The sequence below is a fragment of the Sciurus vulgaris genome (assembly GCF_902686455.1).
Source record: "Sciurus vulgaris genome assembly, chromosome: 6".
NCBI lineage: Eukaryota > Metazoa > Chordata > Mammalia > Rodentia > Sciuridae > Sciurus > Sciurus vulgaris.
The window spans coordinates 42,492,746-42,512,566 of record NC_136466.1 but is presented as its reverse complement, the minus strand read 5'-3'; the positions used below and the strand labels follow the sequence as shown (position 1 = coordinate 42,512,566).

At 42.8% G+C, this 19,821-nt stretch overlaps 1 protein-coding gene across 4 annotated transcripts in view; it reads left to right on the top strand.

Annotated features, from left to right (window-relative positions):
- The window catches only part of MCC (MCC regulator of WNT signaling pathway), a 511,343-nt gene extending 491,756 nt beyond the window's left edge, over positions 1-19,587 (top strand). For 3 of the 4 annotated variants that reach the window (XM_079143883.1, XM_079143881.1, XM_079143882.1), the window contains 2 exons: positions 13,782-13,904; positions 15,579-19,587. In XM_079143883.1, the coding sequence (XP_079000009.1) occupies positions 13,782-13,904; positions 15,579-15,759 (304 nt within the window). In that variant the 3' untranslated portion in view covers positions 15,760-19,587. The remainder of the gene's footprint in view (positions 1-13,781; positions 13,905-15,578) is intronic. The other variant, XR_013764460.1, reaches the window with a different exon arrangement.
- The last annotated feature ends 234 nt before the right edge of the window (positions 19,588-19,821 follow it).

The following is a 19,821-nucleotide window of genomic DNA, read 5'->3' as shown; positions in this document are numbered from 1 at the left end:
CTGCTTCCTTTGGCAGCAGTTTTGTGTGTGTGTGTGTGCATTCAGAGTTGTGGTTTCTTCTTTCAGGAAGAATAAAACATCTGCCTTTCATTTTTCAAGATTGCCCATGGTTTCTGTTATTCCCTACTTTCTAAGATGCTTAGGGAGTTGAAAAAACAACTTTCCCATCATTTCTGGGGATTTGGGGTGGGAGGAGTTGACTACAGTGTACCCTATCTGCTAACTCGATGTACCCGGGGCGATTTACTTTATAGCATGGCCTCCCAGATAATGGTGGATGGAAGACTGCCTGTGGGGAACCTCACTGCCTTCCTGATGCCCTCCCCATCACTCTGGGTCTTTCCTTCAAGTTGTGATAGCTCTGTTCTTACTTTGCCAGCACCTCTGGCCGTGTGGTTAAATTGTAATTGCTCTGCTTGGGGCAAGAAGAGCAGCAGCAGAGGAAAATGCCTGAGCAAATTCGAATGCCTTGCCTGTGCCAGAGACCTGGGATGAAAACCGGCTCTCTGATGCCAACAGGGAGCCATTTGGATATTGTATCTGTAAGCCTAGTCCTAAATTTTTTCAAATTCCCTAAGCCCCAGAGGCCTTTGCTGGCACAAGTAGGATGCAGGTTGTGCTGACTAAACATAAAGAGATTTCATTTATTTTCTCAGTCACAATGGATTTCCAATAACCAGCCTTAAGTTGGTTAGCATGGATTTCTAATCAAGAGCCAGATATATGGAGCCAAGAAAGAACCCACAGAGCTCGAGAAGAAAGGAAAATAACATAATTATACTGTAAATATAGCTTAGAAACTGGAATGATCATTTCATGAGAGCGTATATAATACAGACACCTGAGGGCTGAGGTTTGGGGATGTCTTATTTTTAAAACTCAAATAGAAGCCAGGCATGGTGGCACATGTCTATAATCCCAGCTACTAGAGGCTGAAGGAGGACCACAAATTCCAGGCCAGCCTGGGCAACTTAGGGAGACCCTGTCTCAAAACAAAATAAAAAAGACTAGGGATATAACTCAGTGGTGGAGCACTAACCTAGCATGTGCTAGGGTTCATCAATCCCTGGTAATGGGTTTTAAAAAAAACCCAAACCTCAAATGAAAACTAAACACCTCTTTTGAAGATATTAAGTCCACTTCTGGGCTTGTGGCTGAGGCCAGCTGGGGAAATCTTACTAGCATTTTCAGAAGTATTCCTCCCTTGAAGGATGGCTCCAGCCACCAAGACTGTGGGCCCAGGCATCCAGATTGAGAAGAGCAGGCATGGACAAGAGGAGGAGGAAGAAGTTAAGCAGTGATCCTTTCTTGAGGAAAACCAGCCATCCCAAGGAAGGTGTTCTGTGGCATTGGAGTCCCTGGTTCTAGGCTAATGCCCTGTACCAACTCAGTCTCCCCTTTCCCAGCCAGACTTCAGCTGTAGTTGGGCCCTTGTCACCCAGTACTAGCTCTTCTTGCTGAGTCTTCTCCTAACTTTCTTCATTTTTGGAACAAAATCAGCACTTAGTGCAATCCTGCATTTACTATGTAATTCCCATCTGGTCTGATTTCATTCCCTCCACTTCCATGGACATTTATTGTGGTTTATTGGCTCTGTATGGCCATAAAACCCCATCTGGATGACCAGGTTTCCAGACTTGCACATGAGGTGTTTTCTTGTCAGGGTAGCTTGGTTTGCTTGTCTGAACAGGCTGTAACCCTTCTGTAGTCCATCTCAGATCCCTCTCTTTACTAGGCTCCCACAGGTTCTAATAAAATTTGACTGATCTTTCCAGCAAAGAAGTGAAGTAGAAAACAGCAGTTGCAGAAAGGGATTTTCAGAGATGACTCTTCTTTGTACTTCCATGGTATCTGTGCAGCCTGCCCTCAGGACCTGGGCACAGCTGAATGAAGCAGTTTCATCTGTCATGGTCTTGGGTGACAGCCGGGCAGCAGGTGCTGCTCTCCATATGATCTGGGGACAAGATGGGTACAGCAAGGCTGAGTGATTTACCAAGGTCACAGAGTGAGCCAGTGGGGAAATCTTGTGCCTCTGCATTCTCTCTGGACCCTCTGCACTTCACTGTACAGACAGAGCCAGGTTAACTTGCAGATGAGTGCAAGGTGAGCCTCATAGTCTGTCCTCCATGGTGTACACTGATCTGGGACAATGAGGACCTCTCTGCTCCTGGTACATGATCATGTGTCCATCTACTGATGGTGGGGCCAAGCGAGATGCTGAGGGGGAGGCAAACTTCCTCAAATGTAGACATGTGAGGCAGTGCCATATGCTGACATAGGTAATGCTGATTATAAGGAAGGAAGCTGTTTCCTCAGCACCCAGAGACAGGGAGTGACTCGTGCATCACCCTTTCACTTGACCAAAGCAGGGCAGAGCTCAGCTCTGTGTCCTTACACATTACTTGTAGAAGTTGGTGCCCTGCCCCCGCAGGAGGCTGTGGTCATTTAGTCACACACCTACGAGGGGCCCTGTTGAGCCCTTCAGGGAACTGGGATGTTCCTTCTGTGTTTGTGTGTGTGTGTGCAGATAGTTCCATTAAACTCTTAAGTGAAGATGCTCAACAGTTGCAGTGGCCACTGTCCAGTGACAGGTTTCACCCAACTCGTCCAAAGGAGGGGCATGAAGGCTTCCTTTTCTCTCTCTGATGGCTAATAAGCAGGGGAGCCAACACTGTTGGAAGAGAACACCGCATGACAAATTCCTATCAGGAGAGTTCCAGTGGCAGGTGGGTCCTTTTTACCAATGTGGTCACAGAGACCAGAACTGGAAGGCCTTGATGTGACTTGAAGTGGAGTGGAGGTGGCCACGCAGGAAAGGGCAGGCACATGAGGCTTGGCCTCAGGGATCAAGGACACACAAATTGTCCCTCATCCCTGGGCTGGCACCTCCTCACAGGTCACTTATAATGGAGGGACTCCAGATGGCTAAGCTTGAATAAGATGCTAGCAGGGAAGGCAGGAGAGCAAAGAAGAGAAAGTGCTTCTAAAGAAGGAACTATCTTCTTTTTTTTAAAATATATATTTTAGTTGTAGATGGACACAATACCTTTATTGTATTTATTTATTTTTATGTGGTGTTGAGGATTGAACCCAGTGCCTTACATATGCTAGGCGAGTGCTGTACCACTGAGCTACATCCCCAGCCCCTAGGAACTATGTTCTAAGACACAATTACTTATACTTACTGTTCAGGCAGCTGGATCACCCTCCCCGCTTCCCTCTTCCCCTCCCCCCTTCCCCTCCTTCCCCTTCTTCCCTCCCTCCCTCCTTTCTTTCTTCCTTTCTTCTTCCTTTCTTTCAAGAACAGAGACATCAGAGCACATTCATGTGCCCCTGAGGGGAGAATGTTACAAGGACAAGGAGCAACCTCATGAAAAAGTATGATGGCTACTCTGATAGTTTTCTGTTGCTACATAACAAAGAAGCACAAAAGTGACTTAAAACAAGACCCACTTGTTTTCTGCACAGCATGACTGGTTTCCCTGCTTGGGACCTGGCAAGGCTGCAGTGCCCTGTCCTGTCACGTCAGCCACGGCTGTGTTCATATCTAGAGAATCTAGGGAGATCTTGCTTCTGAGCTCTTTCTGCTCCATGGCAGATTTCAGCTTTCTGCAGCTGGAGAGCTAAGGTTTCATTTTTTGGCTGCCTGTTGGGCAGGGAACTCTTAGCTCCTAGAAGGCCTCTCTCATTCCTTCTCATGATCCCCTCCATCTTCAAAGCCATCAGGGAAAACCTCCCCTGCTTCAAAATCCCTCTCTCCTGTTTTAAGTCTTTTTCCAGGAAGAATTCAGGCCCTTTTAAGGGCTCACCTAAGTAGGTCAGGTCCACCCAGAATAGTCTCTTCAAGGCCAGCTGTTTGACTTCCTCAGTCAGGTATACATCTGCAACTCTGACTCTGTTCCTTCCAGATACTCCCTAAATTCTGTCAGCCTCATCCCCAATGAATGTTTCCCCCCAAAGATCATGCTAGAACCTGGAAGCACAGCATGGCCAAGACAGAATTCAAATCTGTTTCCTCCTGCCAGTAAAAGTGGTGTCTTTCTCAGAATTACTATGTATATTAAGAATTCTGCTCTCTGAATGATCCAGGAGTACAGCTTGGAAGTCATAGTGTTTCTTTCCTGAAAGTCCTCTTTGTTCCTTCCCATTTGTACTGTCTTCTGAGTTTGGCCCTTAGCTTCTCAGAAGTCCCAGTGCAGTGGTCCAGATGGGTCATTCTGCTGTCGGTCTGTTTTTGTGTCCTGCCACCAAAACACCTTAACACTCACTCCCAAGGGGCTGCTCTGCATAATTACCTGCAGTGTGACCACCATAGCATGGTGGTGAGCTGTGGCATTCAGGCTCATCCACAGGTTCCTAATGTAATTGCCTAGCCCACATTTCAAATGATTCCCCTGTGTGTAATTTGTAATCCATACAATTCGTCTTCCCGAGAGCAGGCCTTCACTTTGTCCCTGCCTCTCCTCACCTTCAATCAGTCCTCACTTTCCTCAAGTTTCCATCAGTCACCACCATGTATTTCCCTGCTCTCCTCTGAGTCCACAATGGCACCGACTACCCAATAGTTGTCTGCAGAGTATTGGGCTGCAGGCTCAGAGAGAAGGCGGCCTCATCCGGGACCCCATAAAGGCACAGTGGTTGGGAGCATGAGTGCACAGCAGCCATGAGAAAAGGTAGTGGTGTGCCTGTGAGAGCTCCAGGTGCGTCTCCTGGACAGACATCTTCCTGGAAAGTCTGGGTAAGAGTTTGCTGTCGTCCTGTCAGTGCCTTTGCACAATCCAGGAAGACTCCTCAGAGTTAAAAATCCACTTCTGAGTTGCAAAATCTTCTGCCCAGTTCTACAGTCTTCCAGACTTTTAGGAACTCACATTTGGCCATGAGAGGGAAAAAGATGTCAACCTATTTCAGCAGCTATGCATGAATACTATTTTGAGTCACACAGTGGGATGGGATGAAAGAAAAAAGAACTGGGTGGGGTGTTTATACAAAGGGAACCCCCCCCCCCGCCACCAGCAAACAAGTAATGGAAGCTGACATTTTATTAGGAGAACCATTATTAAAAAAGGTGCTGTGTTATTAAACTTGTACTTGCTGATTCTTCATATCTGGCTGATTTATAATAGCAATCAAGCATAGGAAATGGTACCTAGAATTCCATAAATGCACATGGATCTGTAAGACATTAATGGGATACAAAGTGCGCCCATGGGTTTATTATCTCAGAAATAAATTGCTGAGCTCCAAAGCCAGGATTCCTAGAAGGGCACAGGTAAACACTGAGGCTCACTCAAGGGGCTGAGGTAAATATTGCTTGAGTAACAAAGATTTATTTTGTCATTGTTCCCAGTGCCCCAAAAACTCAGAAGGGGTCCTTGAGACCCCCATAAAGGCAGGGTGGCTGGGACCATCAGAGCACACAGCAGCCATGGGAAAAGGTGGTGGTGGCCCTGTGCGAGCTCCAGGTGCATTTCCTGGACACGAGGCATTCCCAGGGAAGTCTGGGTAACAGTGTGACTTCTGTCATACTCTTGCTGCTACTCCTGGCAAAGTACAGTCATGCTCAAACATAATAGCTGCAGAGCATGATTATCTGGGGACACTTAATCCTAATTCCACAGGCCTGTGCTCTTAACCAGATCTTGTTTATCTCATGCTCTGTTCCCTTTACGAGTCACAAGATACTTTAGTGAGATGCCTAAGTGTCTAAGCTCTGCAGACAGACTCGTAGGCGTGCACTCCAATTCTACGGTTCCTGGTTGTGGACAAGTCTATTAACTGTGGCTCAGGTTCCTCATCTATAAAACTAGCATAATAGTAGTACTGACCTTAAAGACTGTTGTGAGAATTAAATGACTTCATCCTTGTAAAGGACTTGAGAAAGTTGTCTACAACTTTCTACATGGCTGGTCTATAAAATAAGCTGTTACAGACTGAGCTGATTACCATGAAGGAAATAAAGATGGTGAAGGGATACAGTCACTCTAGATTTTTTTTTCCAATAAAGCAAACATCATTTGTAATGAATAATATGAAGGAAATGACAAAGTACAGTGATGTTCTGACTCTGGGACATTTGTTTCAGCAGATGGTCAGGTTAGCATCTCTGAGAGGTGCTATTTAAGCTGAGAGGAAAAGGAGAAGAAGCAGAGGGGTGGAAGGCCATCCCAGGTGAGCAGGAGTTAGGTCAAGCAGAGCCTTCTAGATGGAGGTGACACCTCAGATGCTATTCTCAATGCAAGCAGAAGGGTAATATTATCATTTGATTTTTATCATTTTAAAAAATGGGGGTGCTAGAGTTGTAGCTCAGTGGTAGAGTGCCTACTCAGCATGTATGAGACCCTGGGATCCATCCTCAGCACCACATAAAAATAAAATAAAGGCATGTGTCCATCCACAACTAAAAATATATATATTAAAAAAATTTTTTTAAAAAATAGGGACCAGGGTTGTGGCTCAGTGGTAGAGCACTTGCCTAGCATATGTGAGGCACTGGGTTCAATCCCCAGCACCACGTTAAAAAAAAAAAAAAAAAAAACTAAATAAACAAAGGTATTGTATCCATCTACAACTAAAAATATATATATACATACGTGTATATATATATATATATATATATTTAAGTGGCCTGTCTGCTGTGTGTCATCGTTATCCAAGTGGATGGCAGCGCAGACCTGTGGTGGGGGCAGCAAAGGCCACAAGAGAAGATTTTGTAGGTAGGATTTACTATTGAATAGATGAGGAGGAAGAGAAGGCTTTAGGGATGACTTCAAGACAGTGTAAATAACTAGGTGAATAGAGTTGCCATTTGTTGACACAGAAAAGTGGATTGGGGTGTAATTTCAAAAGTTATGCTGTGGACATGTTAAATGGAAGATGCCTGCTAATTGGAGGTATCAAATGAACAAGAAGAGAGATCTGAGAGAAGACAAAGATTTGGAGGTTTCTAGCGTATTGTTTCAGGAAAATAAATGAGAATGGACAGAATTAAAGAATTGGTAAGATATAAAATCTGGCCCAAGCCTGAGTCCTAAATAACTCCCAGGACTTAGAGGTGCAGTATAGAGGAGTCATTGAAGACGGTGACAACTGAAGGAACAGCCTGCAAAGGAGGATGAAGTCCAGGTACTGGGGCCTCGCACTAATCACCAAGTAAAGGATGGTCAAGAGGGTGAGGTCAGCCATGCAGATGCTGTTATGGGTAAGAAAAGGGCAGAGTGACTGCTGGAGGTGGCAACCCAGAGATCACTGGTGACTTCAGTGAGCCCTTTCAGTGAAACAGAACCCCAACTGGGGTTAAAGAGTAAACGGAAGGTGAGGGAGAGAGGAACCACATTTTCAGACAATTCTCTCAGTGACTAATTCCATATAATTAGCAATTGCTAAGAAATTCCAGGCTTTGTGGCTGCATGGCTGTGACTCCCTGTGGTTTGGTCTGATTACAGCTCTTCTAAAAGGTCTCCCGGCCTGCTGCAAAGCTCATCAGGATTGGGCCCTGACTAGCCCTGGTGACTTCCTCTAATCATCAATTACTGGTGCTGGTCTTTTCATTGTAGGGAGAATTCAGCCTCCTGACTGCTTGCTCCCACAGCCACCCTTCCGGTGGCCAGGGTACACTGATGAGTACTGCTTCAGAGCCCTGCTTAGCTGTTTCCCACCCAGTAGAATGGCAGGCTTCCTGGTACCTCCCACCACGAGGCTACCTCTCACAGCCCCTGTGAATCTGTGAACATTCCAACATTCCACTGCTTAAAACAGTTTCAGTTAAAAAAGCAAAAAACAAAACACCTCCCAGGTTAGAAACAAACCTCATTTTTGGTGAGGGGCTAAGCACTAAGGGGAAGACCCATAACAAATCCACGTGTATACGGGTGACATAGGTCTTCACGGTCCTACTAAAATCCAGTGCTGTTCTCTTTTTACTTGTATATTCACAAGTGCTGGTCCATTGGAGTAAAAGTACATGGAAGAGAGGGAGTGTGCATTTTGGGGCATTCCAGAAAACAATGTATGAATGAATTACTCTTGGGGAGACAGCACAGTGTTTCATTTCTACTTTCTCCTCTTCGTGAGGCCTAAGAAATGCTCATCTGGGCTTTTATAAAAACTGGTACATATTATACAGAATGATGGTACATATTATACAGATGATGAAGTACTTTCAGATTTTCCCTATTCAGTATGTCATTGGTTTTGGGCTTGTCATATATAGTCTTTATGATGTTGAGGTAAGTTCTTAGTTTTTTTAGGGCTTTTTATCATGCAGTGTTGGATTCTGTCAGAAGTTTTTTATCTGCTGAACATTTGATTTTTGTCCTTGGTTCTATTTATGTAGAGTGTTATGTTTGTTGATGGTGTATGTTGAACCATCTTTGTATTCCTGGGATAAAACCAACTCGATCATGGTATATAATCTTTTTAATGTGTAGCTGAATTTGATTCACTAATATTTTATAGAAAATTTTTATGTCTATGTTCAATGATACTGGTCTATAGTTTTCTTTCCTCAAAATATCTTTACCCAGTTTTGGTATCAGAGTGATACAGGCTTCATAGAATTGAGTTTGGAAGCTTTTACTCCCTTTCAATTTCAAGGGCTAATTTGAGGAGTATTGACATTAGTTATTCCTTAACCATCTGGTAAAATTCATCTGTCAGTTTGTTAGGTCCTGGCCTTTTCTTTGTTGGGAGGCTTTTTATTACTGCTTCAATCTCATTGCTTGTCATTAGGCTATTTGGCAGTGCCCCCCCACCCCCAGATTGAAATACACCATTCCATGCATTCCTGGCCTTTAGAGTTTCTGCTAATAAATCTATTGTTGTTCTGTTTGCCTCTACAAGTGATTTGGTGCTTTTCTCTTGCAGCTTTTAAAATTCTTTGTTCTGAATTTTTGGCATTTCAACTGAAACATGACATGGAGTTCTTTTCTGGACCTATGTGGAATTCTAAGTGCTTCTAGTACCTGTATGTCCATCTCCTTCCCAAGTTTAGGAAAATTTCTGCCATTACCTTATTGAATAAGTAAAATATGCCATTAGTTTGTATTTCCCCTCCTTCCTCAAGGCCTGTAATTCTTAATTTTGGCCTTTTAATGTTGTACTATTTTGTTAGCAGTACAACTACAAGTTATACAGCTTTTTAATGTTGTAAATTCTGTTCATAGTCTCTTTGTCTCTCTCCCCATTCCACCTTTATTACTCAGTATTCTACTTCCTGCACTTTATAGCCCAACCTTGATATTATTTCTTCTGCTCAGTCTAGTCGACTGGTGAGACACTCCACTGAGTTTTTTATTTGGCTAATTACGTTTTTCACTTCCAAGATATTTTCTTTTTTTTGGTACTGGGTATTGAACACAGGGGCACTTAACAACTGAGCCACATTCCCAGCTCTTTTTATATTATATTTGCTAAGTTGCTTACGGTCTCACTAAATTGTTGAGGTTGGCTTTGAACTCATGATCCTCCTGCTTTCAGCCTCCCAAACTGCTGGGATTACAGGCTTCAAGATTTCTATATGATTTTCTCTGTTGAAATGCTCTTTCATATCCTGCATTTTCTTCCTTGGTTTCCTAGATCTTTTAATTCATCAATTATTTCAACAAGCAACTTTTAAAATTCTTTACCCCATATTTCCTCCACTTCAATATCTCTGGGTTTGTTGGGGAGATTTGAAATTTTATAGAGGCATTTTATTGCCTTGTTTTCTCACGTTATCTGTTTCTATGTTGAAATTTGCTCTCCTGTTGGGATGGATATCTAGCACCTTCTGAATCAGTTATGAGAGGTTTGTTTGTTAGTGAGCTACTTTCTCTTTATATGTCCAGCCTGAGGACTTATCTTGGCTTCAGAACACCTATTCAGTATATTCAAAGTGCTGTTTGATCCCCAGCTCCACTGCCCACCAGCCACTGTACTTCCCTAGACCACTGCCACCAGCAGACCCTGTAGGCTGAGCTTCATCCTGTTGCTGCTATCAATCCTGGCAACCTTTTCCCTACTATCTTATGTATACAAACCACATAAATTCTTAACTGAAGGCCAAGCAAATTAAATTAGAAACCAAAACAGGACATGAATGGTTGAGGTTTCAGAGTGATTCATGTTGGCAAGCTGTGATTCTTAGCATTTTCTAAGATATTCCTTGAGAATGAGGAAAGCTGTAAACTCCAGGACTAAGGAATGCCCATGCTATGGTTTTGCATATATTATGAAATTCAGGGAGTCCCAGGAGCACATGGACTTTGTCCTCAGATCAGGGTGAAGAACCCTTCTACCATATCAGTTTCTCAAATTTGCCTAATCATAGTCACGTGGAGCACCTCATAAATTGCAATTCCGTCTCACCCAAACATTCTGAAACAGAACCTGGGGAAATGTGTGATAATATCCTTTTAAATAGATCCTTTAAAGCAGTGATAGCCATTGATATCCAAGTCTCAAATGGAAGTCACATATAATTTTACATTGTTTAGATTCCACATTCAAAATACAAAAGAGGGTTAGGGTTGTGGCTCAGTGGTAGAACACTTGCCTCACATGCACAGGACACTGAGTTTGATCCTCAGCACCACATGAATAAATAAAATAAAAATATTCTGTCCATCCTCAACTAATTTTTTTTTTAAATTTTTAAATACAAAAAACAATTTTTAATAGGGCCACAGTGTAGCACTTGCCTAGCATGTGTGAGGCCCTGGGTTCGAAACCCAGTACTTCCCACTTCAAAAAAAAAAAAGTTCCTGATTGTAATGTTAATAGCATATTGAGCCCAATATGTAAAATGTTTCAGGCTAGGAGTCATAAGCTTACTGGTAGAATGCTTGCCCAGCATTCTTGAGGCCCTTAGTATAATCCCCAGTACCAAAAAATAGAAAAATTTCAACATGTAACCAATATTTTAAAAATTATTAAGAAATTTTATTTATTAAGGCTTCAAATTCCAGTGTGCATTTTACACTTTCAGTTCAGCCACGTCTCAAATGCTCAGAAAGCCACTTGTGCCTATGGGCTGTTATTGCATACCGTTAGATTTGCAGGACTAGGAAGTTGCTACTTCAGTTTAGATCCAGGTGAGTAATGCTGAAGTCATGACTCATTACTGCAGGGTCCATCTCAACCAAATGAATGGAAACAGGTAAAGCAACCCAGATTTTAGGTTTGGGATCTGGCCTTGTTTTTGCATCTTTAAAACAGTGACATAATTCTTGCTGCAGTTTGTTCTTTCCTCTACCATCCTGTCCCAAGCACTTTGGGCAGTAGCCCCAGCTGGGGTGGGGCAGGATTAGAGGGCCTCTCCTGCCTTTCTGGGATTCTGTTAGCCTTTGGAGTCTGCCAGGTCTGGAAAGTTCCTTCTGTTCCAGTGTGCGGTAGGCTGAATGCTCGGGGGGAAAAGGCCTTTGTTTATGGTAGGGCTAGAATTTTCACACTCCTCAGTTTTGCAGGACGTTGGAAGAAATGGGGAAGGTGGGAGATGGGCTTCCTCTGGGTAAAGTTTGTCAATTTGAGTTCATGGTTACATTTTTGATTCTTTTCATAATTTGATTGTTCCCTTTGTACAGTTAATCAACTTTAGAATGGAAGATAAAGGAATCATAACAGACAAAAACAGAATAACCTACCCTATTCTTTTCAGAGGGGACAGGGAAGGGGCAGAGGCCTGGTGCTCTCCTAACCCTGCCTTAGCTGGAGGACTCCTTGGAAGCCTGTGAGGAAGCCTTGGGAAGGGAGGGAGAGAGAAAGGGAACCTCCTCCGGCAACACATTCTCACTTCTGGTAGGAAATGCTGCCACCCTCTGATTCCAGTGGGAAATGCAACCCGAGTTGGTATCCTGGTGGCTGCTGGGGCCCAGGAAAAACACATTCCTCAGCAAGGGGGAGATACTAGAGGACAGCTGCAGAACATGGGGGCTCCAGCCCTCAGGCCTTTCCGAATAGCTAAGGCAGGTGAGCAGACTCACTGAAGAATGAGTCGTGCACCATGGACTGGCTGCTAAGCTTCTCTTTCAGATCTTGCCCCCTCCACCCTCTCTCACAAAAGTAGGCCTGGGTTTTTGAGTTGCACTTCTCTCCTTCACTCATCAGTTTGGGGATTTTGCCCTTAAAGTAGCCACAGAAGTGCTGAAAGATCATGTACACTGGAGAAGCCAGGGAGAACCAGGGCCTGGACCATCTGGGCATGTGAGTCTTCCATTCTGCCATTGCCTTCCCAGCGCACCCCTAAAGGAAGCACACCTGTGACTAACTCACATACTTTAGAGAAAGCATACAAAATTGCAAGACTTTCAAGCACCACAGTGCAAAAGTAAATATAAATGAAAGCCTTCTGCCATCCTGAGTTAACCATTATTGAGTTTGATATTAAACCATCGTTTTTTTCAGATCTTGATAGATTATTTTATTCATTTATTTACATGTGGTGCTGAGAATCGAACCCAGTGCCTCACACATGCTAGTCAAGTGCTCTACCACAGAGCCACAATCCCAGCCCCAAACCCTCTAGCTTGTTACAGTGTAGCAAATATTCATTCAGATATCTAGTTTTTACAAAATATTCTATAGAACTTACTCTTTTTACTTAATATATGAGATACCCTTTCGTGCTAGTGCATGTCAATCTGCATGTTTTTTTTTAAAAGCAAGCATTTCAGTAGCATTTAATCAGTCCCCTAAGTATTTCACTTTCTTAATTATTGTAATCAAAGCTTAAGTTAATCTAGGTTTAATTGATGTACCTATAATCATATTTACTCTAAGACAGTCATATAAATCACGTTGCTTAGTCAAGGGATGTGTTTGCTAGAGACCACCAAATCGGCATATAAATGAATCAGGCTAATTTACATTCGTCGCACATAATGCTTTTTAGAATTCTTTCCCTAAATCCTGTCTTTCCAAATAACTTCGAGTTGTTCTGAATCAGTTTTAATCATTGCTAGAAGCTGTCACGGAGGCACGGTACTCAGTGCTGGGGCAAACCATGTAGACAGATTGTGGCAAGTCTCTTAGGACCCGCAGCAGCACTATGCATCCAGTGTTGGGGAAAGCGACAATTGTTTTCTTGCCTGGGTCTTGTGCACTGGTGGGAATGAGAGGAGACAGTAAAGCAACTGAACTCTAAAAACTATCTTTCACTAACTCCTCTAGCACGGTTTACTACAGTAGTGCAGAACCCATGGAACTTTTAAGCTACTTCAGCGTAGAATGCAGGGAGTTAAATGAAGTGCAAGTAGAACTTAAGTAAGTTAATGGAAAATAAGGGCAGCTTTAAAATGAGAATATCATTTCTACTCCTTTTTCCACTAGCACGGTCCCTCCTTCCCCCAGGTAGGTAGGATGTGTTGGCTTGAGTAGGGTGCTTGTCTGAGGTAGGCAGACCAGGCTACACAGAAATTTCTGTTCTTGAATCCCCAAGTTCTTTTTGCAGCTGCTTTGAACACTTGGAAAAAAATGGGTATGGAGACCGAGAGTTGCGTTTGTGGTCAGGCTGCACTCATGGCTGAGGACCTGATAGGCCAGTAGTAGAAATTCCTGTCTTGTTTCTTTGTGACCTTCCTTAAGATCTCTAGTGGGCTTCTACTAAACAAATGGGCTCAAATCGCCCTTTGCGAATGTAGTGGTGAGGTATTTGTGTTGTCTCTGCTGAGCCCTCTCTACTCTCCGTGCCCTGGCCTTGTGACTTGGCAAGCAACATGTGCCTCTGTCTTCCCCTCACACTGCCAAGGGAGCAGCAGCTCCACTGTCATCTCAAGCTACTCATGGCATGTGCTCTCTCCTTTATACAGAGAAAAGAAACTGAAGGCCAGAGTTCAAGAGCTGGTGAGCGCCTTGGAAAGACTGACCAAGAGCAGTGAAATTCGACATCAGCAGTCTGCAGAGTTTGTTAATGACCTAAAGCGGGCCAACAGGTAAAAATACCCATGTGTCACAGTGGTACTTGGACCATTGCCCACCTCAAAGTCATGTCTCACCAGGGCGGGCCACTCCGGAACCCCTGGGAAGCAACTCTAGACATCACTCACCCTTCCTAAAAGCAGCATCTCACAGGGGTTTGCACAAAACCTAAATGCTCACTGAAGATAGGTCCTTTGACTGACTGTATTTAGAAAATAAAATACACTGGTTTCCCCCCAGTACTAGGGATTAAACCCATAGGTGCTTTAGCACTGAGCTACAACATCCCTAGCCCTTAATTCTGGAGACTGGGTCTCACTAAATTGCCCAGACTGGTCTCAAACTTGCAATCCTCCTGCCTTAGCCACCTGAGTACTAGGATTACAGGCATGCATTATGTGCCCAGCTGTAGTCTCTTCTTAGTATTTCATGGAGTAAAAGTTCTTAGAAGTCATACAATTAAAAAAATAAGTCTTTTAAGCCAATGTTTTCCATCAGAATTGGCTGTGGAACCATTTATTTGAGCAATATTTAATATCCAGTGGAATATTTTTAGGCCTGTAATACTATTGAAAGACAGCAGTCTCAAAAGCTTTGGGCTTAAATTTACAAAAAGATTTGAGGACCTTTCCAAACATGGCAGTAATTCCAGCTACTCTGGAGGCTTAGGCAAGTCCATAAGTTTAAAGCCAGACCCTGCCTCAAAATCAAAGATAAAAAGGACTGGGGTGCAGCTCAGTGGTAGAACACCCCTGGGTTCAATCTCTGTACTGCCAAAAAAAAAAAAAACTGAGGAATTCAGTGAGGTTGTGTCCCTGTAAACTATCTTTATTGATACTTCTATCAAACTAACACAAATGTTATAAAGTCTTTACTCATTTACAAAGAAAATTTGCTAGATGTAACACAAATTTATTAAGACAAGTGACACGACACTTTTTAGTGTTCAAAGTCTCTATGTTGTTTAATCTGTCTCTTATAGCCAAAATATTTTGAAGTATATTGAGAACATCTGACTTCATACAGATGTGTAGTAAAAGGTCAAGATTTCACAGACCCCCTGAATAGCAGTTTAAGGGGTAATATGGATGTACATGGAAGGGACTTAGGTACAGTTTTGGACCAGAGAGCATATCTGGACTTAGTGGTTCTCACTCCCTGACCCAAGCCGTGGTGCTCTGGTGCAGAAACAGTTCACCAAGGCCCATGTAGTATTTATTTGGCTGGCAGCATTTTCTTATGGTCTAACTGAATGCTCTGAATCCAGCTAGCACAAAGCATGAAATCTCTCTCCAATCCTAAGGGAGGTCACTTACACGCATTGACTCTGGATCTCTCGTGTAATTTACACTTGACCATTGAGGCAACAAGTAGACCCACTGCTTGTATTTAAGTAACACACTTTGGACCTCAGCTACCTTTTCTGCATTATTGGTTGACTCTTATTCACAATACTTCCTAATACCTTAGCAGAGGGGCTGGATTAATCATGAGTAAGCCAATAGATGAGCCCTGAATGTTGAAATCCTGGCACTGTGCTTCTCATAACCACCTGGTTAGAGTCTTACTGAAGAGGCCACCAGATGTTTCTCAAGAGCAGAGCTCACTAGACCTGGCGAGCCAGTGGACAGGACAGTGTGTCTCATGCTACGCAGTACCAATGTTCACATTTCCCTGTTCCCGCTTAGCAACCTGGTGGCTGCCTATGAGAAAGCAAAGAAGAAGCATCAAAACAAGCTGAAGAAGTTGGAGTCTCAGATGATGGCCATGGTGGAGAGGCATGAGACCCAAGTGAGGATGCTCAAGCAAAGAATAGCTCTGCTGGAGGAGGAGAACTCCAGGCCACACACCAATGAAACTTCACTTTAATGGGCACTCAGGCACCAAAGTTCTGCCCGGACGGGCAAAATTCTAGCAGGCTACTGAACCTGCTGGGAGGAGGAAAGGGAAGGTTGGCAGGGAGGTCAGCGCTTGAAGGATGGAGTGCCTCGTACTCAGACTCTGGGGTGAGTGGCCTTGCTGACACCAAGACTGTCTCCACAGGATCCTGCTCCTGCTTTTGGGGCATGGACAGTGCGTCAGCACAGGCTCTGCACTGTGCTCGGCAGGGTCTTGCTTCTACTTTCAGCACTCACTTTCTTGCTCCCCCACCTTTTCTGTGCATCAGTGAGATCCCAAGCAATTGTGTTAAGATTTTCCTTGTGTTAAGATTAACCTTTTTTTCCTCTTTTTTGTAGACAGTGGGCTCATTTTCTGGCACCCCCAATTTCTCTTCTTTCCTCCTTTAGGGGAAATCTCTGACATCGACTATAGGTATCCAACATCTAAAAACTGCTGACTGCTACAAGGCTTTGTTGTTCAAGTCCAAGTTAAAGGTTGTCTCACAGAGGTGCCACTGGGAGTTTCAGGCCACAGAAGATGGCATATAGGTGTCACAGTTCTAGATACACTGAAGTTCCAAGTAGAGCAAAACCAAGGCTGTGCCTCAACAGTTTTATATTAGAAGAATCTAAAAACATCCTTCCCCTGTAATCATGGTGGCAAGGCTGAAAAGGATTCTGATGTTTTCCCTCCCAGTGGACCCTTCTTAATAGCCAAGACTGAATAAGGGCTGAGAATCATGGACGATGTAGTGGAATTAAAATTTCTATCAGGTCTCTTCAAGAGCAGAGAAGTGGTATTAGCACTTCTTCGAGCTGCAGGGCACTACATAATTGCTGTTCTCCTGAATCAAAATAAATCCCCATGAGTACATTTGTAGCTCTGGACTGAGGCTGTGCATTGCCAGACACCAAAAAGATACTGAATGTTTTGCAAAACTGTTCCCACTGTCTAAGAGAATGCTAGTGAACCCCCAATTCAACACTTACCTCCTGCTGTCATGACTGCAGGATGAGGTGAGGAATAGTTGTTAGACTTTACCCCCAACACACACACCCCCCAAAATATATGGTGATGACCAGCACATGGTGCTTAAAAGGTTCCAAGTACCTGAATTCTTTCGGGGGGGGGGGGTCTTCCATCTTAAATTTATCATCCCTTTTCTACTGTAGCCTTCACTATTTTACCCCTTCTGTTTTTCAGTTCTACACTGATAATTAAAGGACCATTGCCTTTTTTTCCCCTAGCCCCAGAGAACACACCAAGACTCTTGTGAGAAATGGGTTCCAATGCCACAGTTAACTACAACTTAAGATTTTATGCTTAATGATCAAGTCACCATAGTAGAATCCTCCTCATCCATGAGCTATGGGTGGGTGTATTTTCAGAGAGCATGATTCAAGTCCCTAGGCCTTCTGTGAAATGGGAAAGCCACCATCTAGAAGGACAGTAATTTTTGACTCTAAAAGTAACAACAATGCTCATTGATGAGGAAGCCCCATCAACTGGTATGAGTCTGTATCAGTTTTTGGGTGATCGCCCATTTCTATCTACCCCTGATTTAGTCAAGGTTTGTCCCTCTAATTGAAAAAAAAAATTTTTTTTTTCATTCTTTGGTCAAAGTTACATTTTGTCATGAGGAAAATGTTCTGGCTGAAAACTATATGCAAAAGAATATATAAGTTTTATGGATGAAATAAGTTTTCATTATTTTTCCAGCTTACCTAGGGAAATGTCCTACACAGAATAAACTGAGATGTGCATGGCTTTCTCTCTTGTGATTAAACAGGCATAAAATGGACAGTTTTTATTTTTACAAACACTGAAAAAAAATATATATAGGGACCAGGAATAACATCCTGCCCACTGACCTCTGCCTCCATTCTCCCTCCAGGTAAAATCAGGGAGCTCGGCAAACTCACCCCTTTAGGCCGTGTAATTCCTCCAGACAGGAGCAGCCTCAGCACTTCCCTCACGGGCCCATTAGATCCGACTTAGCCTAAGTTTATATTTCAACATAATAAATATGCGTGGGTGAACTTCCCAGGCAAAATTATCAACAGTTTTAGACATGCAGAATAAAAAAAAAGCTACCTAATAGTTGATTTCCATTCAGTATATTTTCCGAATCCTCCCTAAGACAATCTTAGTTGGCGGTAAAGTATCAGGCGTGTGGCTATGCTGACCGTGAGAGCTACTGAACAACACTGATTAAATAAATGAGAGCAGGCATCTGGGTCATTTTCCTTTTTGTATAATCTGGCTCTACCTGAATTTTTCTCTAAATAGGAGCTAGTTTAACATCTCCATTCTGGGTAAACAATTATATTGATTTTAATTTGAGGTTAAAAACCTTCAGAATCTGTATTTTGTTTTCTCTGGTGGTTGCCTTTTTTAGGTACTTGCCTCTCCGTTCAAAGTTCAGTCTTTGGCTCTTGGAGAAGTAGGAATACAGCAAAAGGTCCCATTTGACTGTTTCCTTAGAATATACTACCCATTGTTGAATTGAGGCAAATAAAATCACTAGGGCACAAGTGAGACCTCGGTCCACAACTCAAGAACCATTCGTTGATGTGTGAGCCTACCAGCTGGATCAGTATTCTACCCAGACCCATGTGTATCAGTTACCAAAACTGCCCTGTACTTGTAGGCAGTAAGGAAGATTTCTTCTTGAGACATTTATGGTTAAACACGGGTGTGATGAGACAGTTGAGATGTGTTGTGATGTCCCTGCCTCTCATGAGTTAGGCCCAGATATGCACTGGATATTTCATCGTTGCCAAAGGAGGTAATTAGTGTTTCCTACTCACTCTTATCAGCTAGCATGTCAAGTTTCTGGAGTTAGTTTCCATTCTGCCTTAAAGTGGAATGTTAGGCTAATAAAAAATTACATGTCAGTTAAGCCTAGGTGCTTAATTCTCCTTTCAGATGCATGTGCTTATTACTAAGTCTTCCTCTGGGCCCACAGCAATATTTTACAGGGATCTCAGAGAACTTTAAATCACAGCCTTGACATTCTATTCGAGAAAGGCACTTTAGGTCAGAGCCTAAGCAAAGTTTTCTAAGGAAAACTTCAAAATTATCTGCAAGTCTTCTACTTCCTAGCTGCCTATGGATGTTATTTTAAATGAAAAACTGCCCTACAGTTATCTGAACATGACTGGAATGCCATGTCACTAGCATGAATTAACTTCCACAGCTGCCTAATTCTAAAGATGCTTTCCATGACCCACAAAAACTTAGGCTGAAATTATTTTTTTAATTCTGTCATTACCTTAAAGCTCCCAAGAGCTCAGGGTCATGCCCTTGTTTGAAATGATTAGAAAAGCATCAGGACTACAAAAGAAACAAAAAAACTTTTATTAATGACATCTGAAAGTGTCCTCTCCTTCATAAAGCTTTAAATTATTTGCAAATTTCTAATTGGGAATATGTCCCCTTCATTCTACAAATAATTGTAAGTGAAAAAAATCATGCTAAGTTTACAGCTTCCCTACTTTTAAATATAGCCAGCCTATGTTATCTTTAGAAAGTTTTTAGAACCCAAATTTCTGTTGGTCGAAATTTTTGTACTGATCTCAATTAGGGTGCAGTCACAGGGTTGCCAAGGTTTTTAGGGAAGGGTGAGAACATAAGTAACTTTTTCTCCCCTCTTTCTGCAGTACATGACAGCTTTGTACAACACTAGAAAAACTGGGGCAAAAATCAGCAATTTTTGTTTATCCCATTTCATACAGAATGATATAATCATCACCTCTGACTAAGGCTTACAAACTCCCTAGAGCATTTGTAGCAAAGACAACTTGTTACAAAACACATTTGCTACACTAATCCTTCTTGAAATTTTTTCATTATTGAAATTAGCATGAACCTGTGCCCTTCTAAAGTACTTCCTGTTTCACATACTTGAAGTTTACTCTCCAAGAGATATGCCTTTGCTGCCAAGAACTCAGAATTGGAAGCAGAATTATCAATTAGTGTAATTGACAGCTGGTTGCTGTCATTACAGCATCACTAAGCACTAAGTTGCTGTTAAAATATAAACAAGGG